The sequence below is a fragment of the Hippocampus bargibanti genome, linkage group LG05 (assembly GCF_051943395.1).
Source record: "Hippocampus bargibanti isolate YZ-2025 linkage group LG05, ASM5194339v1, whole genome shotgun sequence".
Lineage (NCBI taxonomy): Eukaryota > Metazoa > Chordata > Actinopteri > Syngnathiformes > Syngnathidae > Hippocampus > Hippocampus bargibanti.
The window spans coordinates 11321596-11334088 of NC_142738.1; the positions used below are offsets into that span (position 1 = coordinate 11321596).

General features: G+C 43.6%; 1 protein-coding gene across 12 annotated transcripts in view; it reads left to right on the forward strand.

Annotated features, from left to right (window-relative positions):
- Positions 1–12493, forward strand: part of tjp1b (tight junction protein 1b) — an 87807-nt gene that overhangs the window by 71020 nt on the left and 4294 nt on the right. For 6 of the 12 annotated variants that reach the window (XM_088996478.1, XM_088996479.1, XM_088996485.1 and 3 more), the window contains 13 exons: positions 18–113; positions 210–292; positions 401–611; positions 694–794; positions 886–1236; positions 2984–3220; positions 4205–5074; positions 5193–5284; positions 6601–6816; positions 6919–7046; positions 8210–8684; positions 9314–9531; positions 12070–12213. In XM_088996478.1, the coding sequence (XP_088852604.1) occupies positions 18–113; positions 210–292; positions 401–611; positions 694–794; positions 886–1236; positions 2984–3220; positions 4205–5074; positions 5193–5284; positions 6601–6816; positions 6919–7046; positions 8210–8684; positions 9314–9531; positions 12070–12213 (3222 nt within the window). The remainder of the gene's footprint in view (positions 1–17; positions 114–209; positions 293–400; positions 612–693; positions 795–885; positions 1237–2983; positions 3221–4204; positions 5075–5192; positions 5285–6600; positions 6817–6918; positions 7047–8209; positions 8685–9313; positions 9532–12069; positions 12214–12493) is intronic. The other 6 variants (XM_088996481.1, XM_088996490.1, XM_088996480.1 and 3 more) reach the window with 5 other exon arrangements.

Consider the following 12493-nt stretch of genomic DNA (forward strand, 5'->3'; position numbering starts at 1 on the left):
TTTATGTGTGATTATAGCTGGTTTCTTAAGACCCGTTGTGATATTTGGACCTATTGCCGATGTTGCACGGGAAAAACTCTCCAGAGAAGAACCTGATATTTTTGAGCTTGCAAGTACGTTTTCGTATCATGTTTGAAACATCAGTTCAACACACATACAAGGTAAAATTGATGGTTGGATTTCTTTTAATTGTTTATATTTCTTTACAGAGAGCGAACCCAGAGATGCAGGAACCGACCAGCGCAGTTCAGGAATTATTCGTCTTCACACCATCAAGCAAATCATAGACAGAGTGAGCTCTCCGTGTTCATTTTAGTTGTTGTTGAATGGTCTATCCACACCCCATTGGTCTTCTTAAATCTCTCCAATGCGTCTTTTCATCATCTGTGCCCTCTTCAAGGACAAACACGCTGTGCTGGACATCACCCCGAATGCTGTGGACAGGCTTAATTATGCTCAGTGGTACCCAATCGTAGTCTTCCTAAATCCCGACAACAAGCAGGGTGTGAAGAACATGCGGACACGACTGTGTCCGGAGTCCAGGAAAAGTGCCAGGAAGCTGTACGAACGAGCCATCAAACTGAGGAAGAATAATCATCACCTGTTCACCAGTGAGTGGCCACGGAATATTAAGAGGCACTAAAAAGCTGAGTTATTTCCTTTACATGAATGACCCCAAAATCTCTTTTATAGCCACCATTAACTTGAACAACATGAATGACGGTTGGTACGGAGCTCTTAAGGAGACCATCCAGCAACAACAGAACCAGCTGGTGTGGGTGTCTGAGGGAAAGGTGAGCAAATGGGCACCTTGGATTTGAAAAATCAGTCACCATTACAATGCAGTGTGAATTATTAGCGCACGGGTAAATGGTTTCTTCTCAGGCGGACGGCACCACGGAAGATGACTTGGATATCCACGACGACCGTCTGTCCTACCTGTCAGCTCCGGGAAGCGAGTACTCCATGTACAGCACGGACAGCCGCCACACATCGGACTACGAAGACACGGACACGGAGGGCGGAGCGTACACGGACCAGGAGCTCGACGAGACCTTGAATGACGAGGTGGGTCTGCCCACGGAGCCGGCCATCACGCGGTCTTCCGAACCCGTGAGGGAAGATCCACCCGTCATCCAGGACACCCCTGGTTACCCTGGATACCAGCACCCGGTGCCACCCGATCCAACCCATCGTATAGACCCCACTGGCTTCAAGATGCCATCTCCGCAGCAGGTACTGTACCTCATCCTTTAAACCACAGTTGGGTGTGCGTGCAGCTCTCTGAGTTGATGGGCAGTATGGACAGTGAATTCCTTCTGTCATCTTGGTTGTTGGCGCAGGCCATGTCCACCTTATTTTGGTCACTCAGGATGCACGATAACTGTTTTCTGTTTCACATTTTCTCATCGTAATGTGCCACTGTTTTGAACAACTACTTTGTACACACGTTTTAACTGTTTTGGGTACATAATGCAGTATTCCATGCAGATGGAGTACAGACGCTCCCCTACTTAGGAAATTCGAGTTACGAACAACGGTACATACGGACATTTTTGCGGGTATGTCAAAAAATGTTCGGACAGAGATGCTGTAAATTAGATTTTGTATTGCGCACCTTTTAGTTCTTCTTTCCGCCACTAATACCGACATGAGGCGCTGTGAGAGCTCACCCAGCATCCACCCAGCGTCCAGTTTCCTCCGCCCAATTCGTCGCATTGCCCGAGTGTGTAAATGTATCTCCAGCTTGCTAAGAACTTTGACTGATTGACTGATTTTTGTTGTTAAATATCTCGTACATGCATTATACAATACAATAGAGTTGGTGAAAAGCAAAAGGCTTCTAGTGAGAGTGGAAATGTAAAGAAGAGGCAAGCCTTTTCATTTGAAATCAAAGCGGCAATAATAACGACGCTTGATGCGGGTGAGAAAATGGTGAACGTTGCACGTCCATACAACATGAATCGTCCGACCATCTGTAACACTTTTATTTATCTTAAGTACATGTAAATACTGTGTGTGTCTCTCTCTCTCTAACATGTACAAACCAATACAGGTTACTTATACAAGCCTTATACATATTTATATAAGCCTTAAACATACGCTCCATACAAAATATAGCACTGAAACAACTTAGGAACGAATTCACCTTACGAATGACCATTCGGAACATATCTCATTCGTAAGTTGGGGAACATCTTTAGTAGTCTGTGCCCACAAACTCGTTCCATATGCCTACATTATAGTTACATTGTCTGCACTGAGTAACACCCCCAAATGACATGTCTGGGGCTTAGTGTTATTGGACCAATTTGTATGGTGTTATTTTACCCAATATTGATCCACCTGATAAATATTGTGTTTGCATCCTGACTGAAAATACTTTTTGGTCATGTTTTTGTTTATGTTGCCGAAATATTTTATGTGCTTGATCATTTTGTTATGTTCATTTCTTTATTCGTTTCTCTGTGAGCCAAAAACTAGTTCTTGGAAATATGATAAAAGAATCTCATCATCCATCACCAAACGACAATTGTGTGTATATTGCATATTGTATTGAGAGCAATGGAATTACAGGTAGGAGTATTATTATATCCTGTCTCGGGGGTCTTGAATTGTGTTCCTGGAGGGCTGTGCTCTCCACTACAGGGAGGAGTACAACCTTCTAAGAAACAGGATTGAATACCCCACCCTGACTCTTTCTTTATTTGTTTATTTTGGGAGGGGCGCACATGGCAGCTTTTTTTTTTTCATTCGACAGCATAGTTGTGGACAGATAATTGTGAGAGGAAAAACATAACTCAGTGGGCAATACACATTTGCAAAATAAAGTGTGGACATTATACCAATATTACAAATGATTTCGAAGCTACTTGCAAGAGCCTTGACCGGCGTGAAACGAGATATCAGGGTGTTAGATTTCGCTTTTTCGTTGTGTGCCCATGGCAAGCTGTTTGTAAATGTCTTTTAACAATATTCACAGCAAGAGGAGGCTCCTCTGCCCATGCTCTCCTTGCCTGCAGCGGTGGTCGCACCCCCTACTGTTGATCAGCCTGTACAACTAAAGGCTTTGCACCTCCAGGAGCCCCCCGCTGCAGCCGCAGATCCTCAGGCTGAGTCACTTAGCAGCCCCAGTCCTGCCCCTGAGCTTTTTCAGCCCCTACCACCACCACCAGCACATGAACCCCACCCATCTGGACCGCCTGGTCCAGAACCAAAGGTACCCGCTGTTTCCACCACCCACTTGGATCGAGCCTGGGCCACAGCCTGCTGTTTTTAACTGCCTGTCTTCTCGCACATGCTTTCCACTCGCTCTCTGCATGAATTGCCCCCCACACTGTGTGCCTCACTGAGCCCACCGTGTGCCTCTGGCTCCCAGACAATGTGCGACATACTCGTCCACATGTACAATGGTGAGACTTGGGAGACCAGAAGGACTGGTAAATCTTGAGTCTTTGGCCAGGGTGAAGACCATCCACAACCAGCCCTAACTCTTGCTGTTAACTTCCTATGCATGGCTCTGAAATATTTTTGGCTTCCTTTAGCCATAACTTTCTTCAGTAGATGAAAAAAAGCCAGTGCCATTATTGTAGATGTGTCGTGTTGTAGTGGCAGTAGTTTGACTGACTGACTGAATGTTGGTTGCATGATGAAAGCTAACCTGCAGACAGTACTCTTGAAACAACTCTCCCCATGGAACCAAACACCTCAGTTCACTGCCTTATTTTAACCATTGTTTTAAGCAGATGGCAATCGATGAACCTTCTGGAAAGGGTTTTAACTCCCATTTGCTGTCTACAGGCTACACATCATACGTTTGAGATGAGGCCTTTCAGATATGAAATTATTGTCTTCATAAAAAAAGAAAACAATGACAAAATAAACGTGCAAGAAATATGGATGTTCATCATTTTTGAAAGGCATCTTGTCAAACGGGCATTCAGAACAAATTTAAAACAAATTGCTTGTATAATTTGCACTTTGACAAATGCCAATGAATTAATTTAGAAAGTATTACTGGATGCTCACTTCTGTGAATTTTACTTTTACATTTTGAAGTATTCTGATGATTCCTTTTCATTTGTTGTTGGGCCGATACCTTTCGCCCGACGTTGTTTCTTGAAATACAATGGTGCTTAAATGTTCGGGACCATCACCATGCGTTATGTAACGAACACATTCATTTCATCTTGTCTCTTCACAGATATACAAGAAAGATCCGTACAATATTGAGGAACCCGTGCGAATGAACCACGGCCTGAAGCAGTCTATGAGCTACAGTCACCAGCTATCATACCAGGACAAGCAGCCATATCGAGAATACGACCACCCGCCTTATGGTTACGACGGAGGTGGCTACTCCGAACCAAAGTCTCACAACGCTGACTCTCACATGCACTACGACAACCGTGTGCCTCATTACAACGAACACTGGTCCCCCTACGACCAGCAGACCTCGCCCTCCCAGCCTGCGGGTTACCAACCGGCCCACCAGCAACACATTGGCTACAACCACCGCTCGTCCTACGAGGATGGCCTGGGTAGAGACTACAGCCCCCCTCAGCCTCGACATGAAGAGCCCCTACCTGTGGGATATGATAGCAGAGCTCGCCACGCGAAACTTGGGCCAAGTCATTACGATGATCTGCCTCCACTGCCTCCACCGCCGCCACCCACAAGCTACGGCGCCTGCTCTCCTTATGAGACAGATACCCTCACCTTTCCCATCAACTCGCCTCGGTCTCCAGAACCACCCAAGCGGTATTCGGGTGACTCTGGTCTAAGACCCTCCTTCATTCCCGGTCTGCACCGGGTCTTCAAGGCAGGGATCCATGAGCCTGTAATAAACTGTGAACCACCGATTCTTCCTCCAAAAACAGAGGCCCTCCCATCCCCTGCTGAGCCAGCAGCAGTCACTCCTGGATCCAAACCCTTGCCACCCCTCCAACGGGAAGCCCCGGAGGAGGACCCAGCCATGAAACCGCAGTCAGTCCTCAACAGAGTAAAGATGTTTGAAAATAAACGCTCCGTTTCCATGGACAGGGCGAAGGAAGGAGAATCGTCAGTTCTCAGGGTACCTTGCTCTTAAGTAACATTAAACTAAGCAGTCACTGCTTTTCTTTTCTCTCATGAAGGAATAGTATTGCTGTCACTTAAAAAAATCTTGAACAAATTGTACCCTTCTCTTTCAGCCAGCAGATATTCCCAAACCTTCAAGTGCATCTGGTCCGGTGCTCAAGTCCAATTCGCTCAGTAACCTGGAGCAGGAACGGTCTTCCTACAGGTATGTTGAGGTTATTACAGCACCCCCCACTCTCCCAATCAATAACTGCTCGGTCACTCAAACATTGGCTGTGTCCGGATTTCCGCCCTTTCCTTATTGATTATACAATCCCATGCTTTATCAAGCACAAGATAGTAGTTACCTCACTCTAGCGATTTGAACCAACGTACTTGTCTTGTACCTGCTAACGGGTCTGAGAGCTGCCGGGTCTGGTTTTGGATTGGCGGGGCTCAACGTTTCGGGTATGGAGTTCACTGTATAAAATAGAAACAAGCGCAAAATTAGACACAATATCCAACCGTAGGCTTTTTGGGGTAATATCACCGTGAGGAAATCTGGTCAAACAGGCTTTCTCATCAACTCATTCACTGCCAGACCATGTGCAAAAATTTGTCCACTGCGGTCCCAGGTTTTTTGTCATTTTCACTCAAATTGCAGGACCCACAGAAAATTGAGTTTAACAACGAAATAAACATCCAATATAGTGTTAGAAACCTTAGATTTTCTTCTTTCATTATAAAAAAAATAGTTAATTCCTAAGTTACATTGGTCTGGAGTTATCTGAACTTAAAATTGGGGTGGCTGTACAAAATACAATACATACATATTGATTTGTATAGCACTCTAACAACAGTTGAAGCTGGAACAAAGGGCGAACGTGGCTAAAAGGCAAATGCCGCCCCCTTGCTGACGGGAAAAACATTGCCAGGGGTCTGACCAGCGCTTTATCGGCACCCCCTCCAAGAAAAACCAAACCCAAACAAATTGGGAAACGGCGCTCCACATCACATATTTCAATTCCCGAATAAATTCAGGCATGGCAGTGAATGAGTTAAAATATCTGTTTTGTTGAATTTTCAGAAAGATTTCTTTTTAACGTGTAATTTATTTCTTTTGTTGTGCATATTTTCATTTTAATACAATGAATTTTTTCCTCTGTGTATATTTTTATTTGTGTTGATAGTGTTTTTTTTGCCTGCTCCCAGTGAATTGTGGTCCAAAATTAACCTGTTGAGTGAACACTGATGGAAGCTAATTTTCCAAGTGCATTGTGGGTCATTATAAGTGCCCCCTATGCAAAACCTACAAAATGGCATGACCCCCTGAATTTAATATTAGTGCCCTAAATGGAGACATCGATTGTGTGCCATCTCGTGGAATCCAGTAGCTGTGCAGCCGAAATAATTCAACCTGGAAACCAAACAACACAGGCATCAATGGGTCTTCTTTGTTTAGCTTAGGATTTTAATAAAAGGAAATGTCTACACAAAACTCCACATGAAATGATGCCCCGTTGTTGTGTGCCTCATTTTTAGGGCTCCTGAACCACAGAGGCCTCAAACAAAACCACTTGACGATGTAATACGTAGCAATCACTATGATCTGGACGAGGACGAGGAGTACTACAGGAAGCAGTTGTCCTACTTTGACCGTCGGAGCTTTGACAGTAAAGCCATGGGACTCCCCAATCCTGGCATCAATCGCTTCCACGATTTGGCCAAACCATCTCAACTGTTGTACGCGTACAACAGGTCGAGCCATACCTCTTTTGTCACCACTTAAAAAATTCTGCCTTTCAATGGTCATCACTTGTGTTGTCATTCTTCATCCACTTTTATGTTCACCTAAATTAGGGTGGAGTCTGTCGAGAAAGTCAGTCCAGGGGATAAACGATATGATCCCCTTGCTCAGATTAGCCCCTCTACTCCATATGGACTCCCGGGCTCTACCATACCACTGCCCAAACTCAGCCCGGCTGATGGTATGTAGGAATATATACTTTGTCATATTTTGTTTCACGTTATAATACAACAATATTTGTCGGTAGTGTTGATTTCAGCTGCTTAATATGAGCTTGTTTCTGCACACGTCTCCCCGATGTGCGCTTCACACATGTCTTCCAATTGCTCTTGTTCAAACGGAGATCGATTTGTTCAAAGTGCATCGGGGCAATGCACAGTGGATATAGAAACACGACACGCCTGTTGAAATGAGACCTGAATAAACGATCTCCAAACTTTTCCCACCACTGTGACCGCTCAACTTTTCATGTTTTGATGAGGGCAAAGCAAAACTGATCTGAAACACCAATACTCTTCAAGTGTGTGTACTTTTATAACTGTTGAATATTAGTCCACACTGCTCTTTTGTTGAAAAATGTTCAGTCGGTGCCATGTAAGTTGAGTTTTTAAAGCTGTTTGTAATTTTGACGTGCTGACTTAGAGAACCTCTCAGTATTTTGGTACCAGCAAGTTCATCACTGTTATTTTTCACTGAAATTAGTCAGCCAATTGGAGATGAATGCGTTTTCCAAAAAGCAGACTTATTTCGAGGCTTGAAATATGTTGAGAATTAGTCAAGATGTGCTGTTATTATTAACTCATTCACTGCTATTCCCGAATTTATTCGGGAATAGAAAATGTGACGTACAGCCCCATTTGTTCGGGTTTTGTTTTTTCATGCTAGGGTGCTGATAAAGCACTGGCAATGTTTTATTTTCCACAAGGGGGGCAGCATTTCTTTTTTTTTCCTGTTAGCGCTTTGTTCCAGCTTCAGCAGTTGTTGAAGTGCTATATAAACCAATATCTATGTATTGCATTGTATTTTGGATAGCTGCCCTCATTTCAAGCTCATATAACTCCAGACCCACATCATTTAGGAATTAACTCTTTTAGTGCAAGGTGTCCTACGCTGCATTGAATGTGTATGTAATCCTAAAACTCAATATTCTCGGGGTCCTGGAATTCATGTGACAATGACAAAAACCTTGGCACTGGAGTGGACATGTTTTTGCAGATGTCTGGCAGTGAATGAGTTCATGAGAAAGCATGTTTGACCAGATTTTCTCAAGGTGATAATTACCCCAAAAAGCCAACGGTTGGATATTGTTGAGTCTAATTTTGCGATTGGTTCTATTTTCTCCAGTGAACTCCGTATCTGATCCGCTGAGCCCCCCCAATCCGAAACCAGACGTGACCGCTCTCAGACCCGTGAGCAGGGATGAACCCATGCCAAGTGGCTATCTGCCTCTAAGGACCCTCCCCGACAAATCTCCGGTCAACGGCACGGACGCGGCTCCCCCGAAGACCATCGGTGCTCCAGTTCCCACCGCTTACAATCGCTACATCCCCAAGCCGTACACCAGCTCGGCACGACCCTTTGAGCGCAAGTTTGAGAGCCCCAAGTTCAACCACAACCTGCTCCCCAACGAGACACACGTGAAGACAGAGCTCCTCGGCAAATCCGTCGTGGTGGGTAACGGCGGGGGAAAGCCGCAGCTTTCGCCTCAGGCTCCGGAGCATGACAGTGGTCTGGACACCTTCACTCGCACTATGGACAACAGGCCTAAATATCAGCACAATAGCGTCATCAACGCCATCCCCAAAGCCATTCCTGTCAGGTAACTGTCACTCCTTTTTTCTTTTTTAAAAGACAACCGACGCCTCCGGACAAGTTGTGTCCATAATTTGTAAAATCGCAAATGACTTCTACTGAGCGTATTTTACAAAGATTGCACCGCATATAGCTATATTTTACGTTTTAAGACTCGCGCTGAGTATTCAGGAAGTCTTGTTTTTGAGTTAGTGACGATTCCTGATGTCACGTCACGGAAGAAACGCTCCTGACCGTGAAAAGGACACACAATGCATTTTGCGGTACTTTGTTTGGTCGGAAATCTTCGTGTTGATCCGTGTTGATGGCGAAATTAGAAGGAAAACACAAATTCGCCCATTTCCAACAGAGCTTTGGCACCATCTTCTGCCTTTGTCTGGGACACGTCTTGGCGTGACATCACGAACAAGGGGGCGAGACCTTCTGGAACTGGCCACTTCCGGGTTTTTTTGGAAGTAGTTTTTGGGCACTTTAAGTAGTGCTGTTGGTGTTTTGCATTTGACTAAAAATATCGTCCTGCGTGTTTTGGGTATTTTAGAGGCTATAAAACGTTTTTCTGATGTCAGTTAGGAAACAAAGATGTGGTGTCGATTGTCCTTTAAGTGAGGCCGATTGATGACTCTGTCCCCGTTGCAGCCCTGGCGCGCTGGACGATGATGATGAGGATGAAGGGCACACGGTGGTGGCCACCGCCCGAGGCATCTTCAACTGCAACGGAGGGGTCCTGAGCTCCATCGAGACGGGCGTCAGCATCATCATCCCCCAGGGTGCCATCCCGGAGAACGTGGAGCAGGAGATTTACTTCAAGGTGTGCCGCGACAACAGCATCCTGCCCCCGCTCGACAAGGAGAAAGGTCAGTTTCACATGGAAGTTTGCCTTCCTAACTGGAAGTACAGCTTAGAAGCACAAAGGCGCGATGGCCCTCTTCAGTTATGTGGACTGTATTTTCCACAGTATAGGGGTAATGTCTAACATTTTAATAACAATAATAATACATTTCATTTATAAGCGCCTTTCAAAACTCTCAAGGTCACTTTACAGTCACTGGATATTTTTTTTTTTCTGTGGGTGAGCAGCGGCAGCCACACGCGCCAGCGTTCACTCAACCCGGAATAACTCAAATAGATAAAAAGCTAGTTAGATAGCAAATAGATAGCCAGCTAGGTAGCTAGCTAGATAAATAAACACAAATGAAGAGAGGAAACTTTTCATACACGCAGCACCATTACTTCAGAGCAATGACCAGGGTTGGTGCGAAAAAAAATCTTTTTGGGCCACTTAACTGCTGGAAATTGAGAATCTCATTTTCTTAAAAGCTTACAGTGCGCCTTAAAATCTAATGCGCCTTGTGTATGGCCATTACGATAATAAGTTGAGCCCAAAATGGCTCTTTGCGGTAAACTGTGTCACTGCTTTATTTAATAAGTTTTGTTACAGCTCCGAAAAAGTCAGAGCTGGAGTCATGTTAATTCAAATGCACACTTAATTCATAGTTGTCACCGCCTCGACAAATCAAGGTATGTTTATGTCAGTCTCCGTGCCTTCTCTTCTTGCGTTCGACTTGAGAGGCGTTCTTGACCCCTCTGGAAAAATTTAAATTAACCATTACTTCCATGAAATGACAACAATTTTAAAATAATGCATCAACACAGAAAATGGAGTACGGAAGAGCATTAGGGCAAGGTTGAAATTGTTTTTTTTTTTTTTTTTTTTTTTTTTTTTTTTTTTGAGATGGGGTATTATTCTGAGAAAAAAAAAGTCGCAAATTTGCTAGATTCAAACACGCAAATTTGCTCGATTTAAAGTCACAAATTTGATAGATTCAAATTCGCAAATTTGCTTGATTTAGTCACCAATTTGCTAGATTCAAAGTCAAAAATTTGCTGTATTTAAACGTAAAAAAAAATCTGAGTTTGATATACATCATTCAGTTGTGTGGGTTAGCGTTAGCAGCCTTGTGAGACGCGATCATCTGCAGAACAGAAGTACCTGTGGAGTTGCAGTTGTGGCTGCACAAGGTATCGTAATTCATTTATTTTATAAGGTTTTCATGGCGTACCAAATGTCAATACGACACCGCCTCTTCAAACTCTGGATAGAAATCACAATATTGTGATTCTGTGCCAAGACTTGAAGGATCTCTTTGTTACTAAACCCGATCTCAAAGTAACAACTCATTAACTCCTCCATTTCAGCAAGACTGCATCCGTCAGCTACGGAAGCGCATTAGGCTGCTAACGCAGCGCACGACCGAATGATGTATCTCAAAACTCCGAATTTTTTTTTTATGTTTATATCTAGCAAATCTCAGAATAATACCCCATCTCTAAAAATATATATATATATATATATATATATATATATATATATATATATATATATATATATATATATATATATATATATATATATATATATATATATATATATATATATCTCTATCTCGAGAAAATCGAGAAATACCAAGGGCTCAGAGAGGAGCTGGATAGAGCCTGGAAGGTAAAGGTGACAGTCGTGCCTGTGGTGGTCGGAGCACTTGGGGCAGTGACCCCCAAACTCGACGAGTGGTTGCAACATATCCCGGGAACAACATCGGATATCTATCCATAAAAGCGCAGTGCTGGGAACAGCACGGATACTGCGCAGAACCCTCAAGCTTCCTGGCCTCTGGTAGAGGACCCGAGCTGAAATGGGGACAGACACCACCCATGGTGGGTGAGACGAGGATTTTTTTTTTTTTATATATATATATGTATTTCAACCTGGCCTTAATGCTCTTCCGTAATGAAGCGGGGAAATCACAAACTAAATTATCTTTTCATTTTATTGAGCGTATTTCCAACAGAATGATCAGATGTCAGTAAAATGTAGATTTGACTCTCAAAAGTTTTGTTATTCATTTGTTGTCTATTCACAAACGATGAAATAACAAAATACATTCCGGTGGGGGGGGGGGCTATATAATTAATTTGTGATTTGATCTCCCAATTTTCTGTTTTGATGCATTACTTTCACTTTTCGTCGTCTCATTGAAGTTATTGTTAATGTTACGTTTTTTTTGAAGCAGCCGCAAACGCCTCTCCAGTCGAACTGAAGGAGCTGTAGCTCCGTCTAGTGGATACATTGTACATTGCGTTTTATACTCCCGTGTGTCCAATATGTGAAACATTTAGAAAATAGGCCATTCATTGAAAATTCACCTCATAATCTAGTGGCCTTTTAGTGTGGAAAATACGGTACTTCATTCTCAGCCGTCTTTGAGGGACAGTTTGCTTTTTTTTTTTTTATCCTCAATCCTCGCTAATAGGGTAATTCATAACAAATGGCATGCAAAAGTATAGTTATTCTACCAATTGGCGTAACTTCAGAATCCTGGTGTATGTCCATGCAGGGGAAACGCTGCTCAGCCCGCTGGTGATGTGCGGCCCTCACGGACTCAAGTTCCTGAAGCCGGTGGAGCTGCGCTTACCTCACTGTGCGTCTATGACCCCTGATGGTTGGTCTTTTGCTCTAAAATCCTCCGACTCCTCGTCGGGTACGCTGTCCTCACTCTCTTTGTTCTTGTTGGGTGCGTAGGTCTAAGGATTGGAATGATTGAAGCGGAGTGTGTGTTCACTTTCTTTTCCAAATTCCTCATTTCTTTACCATAGAGCTAGGGTACTTTGTATTTTTTATGTCCTAATCCAGGAAGTAAACAAGAAATTTCTTATTTGGTCCCTCCGATGTGGTAACAAATGCTTTGCCAATTGAAGGTTTTTTTTTTTTTTCATCTTAGTAGCCGGCCAGGTTTTGCTTTTTGAACAAAAGTTTTTCTT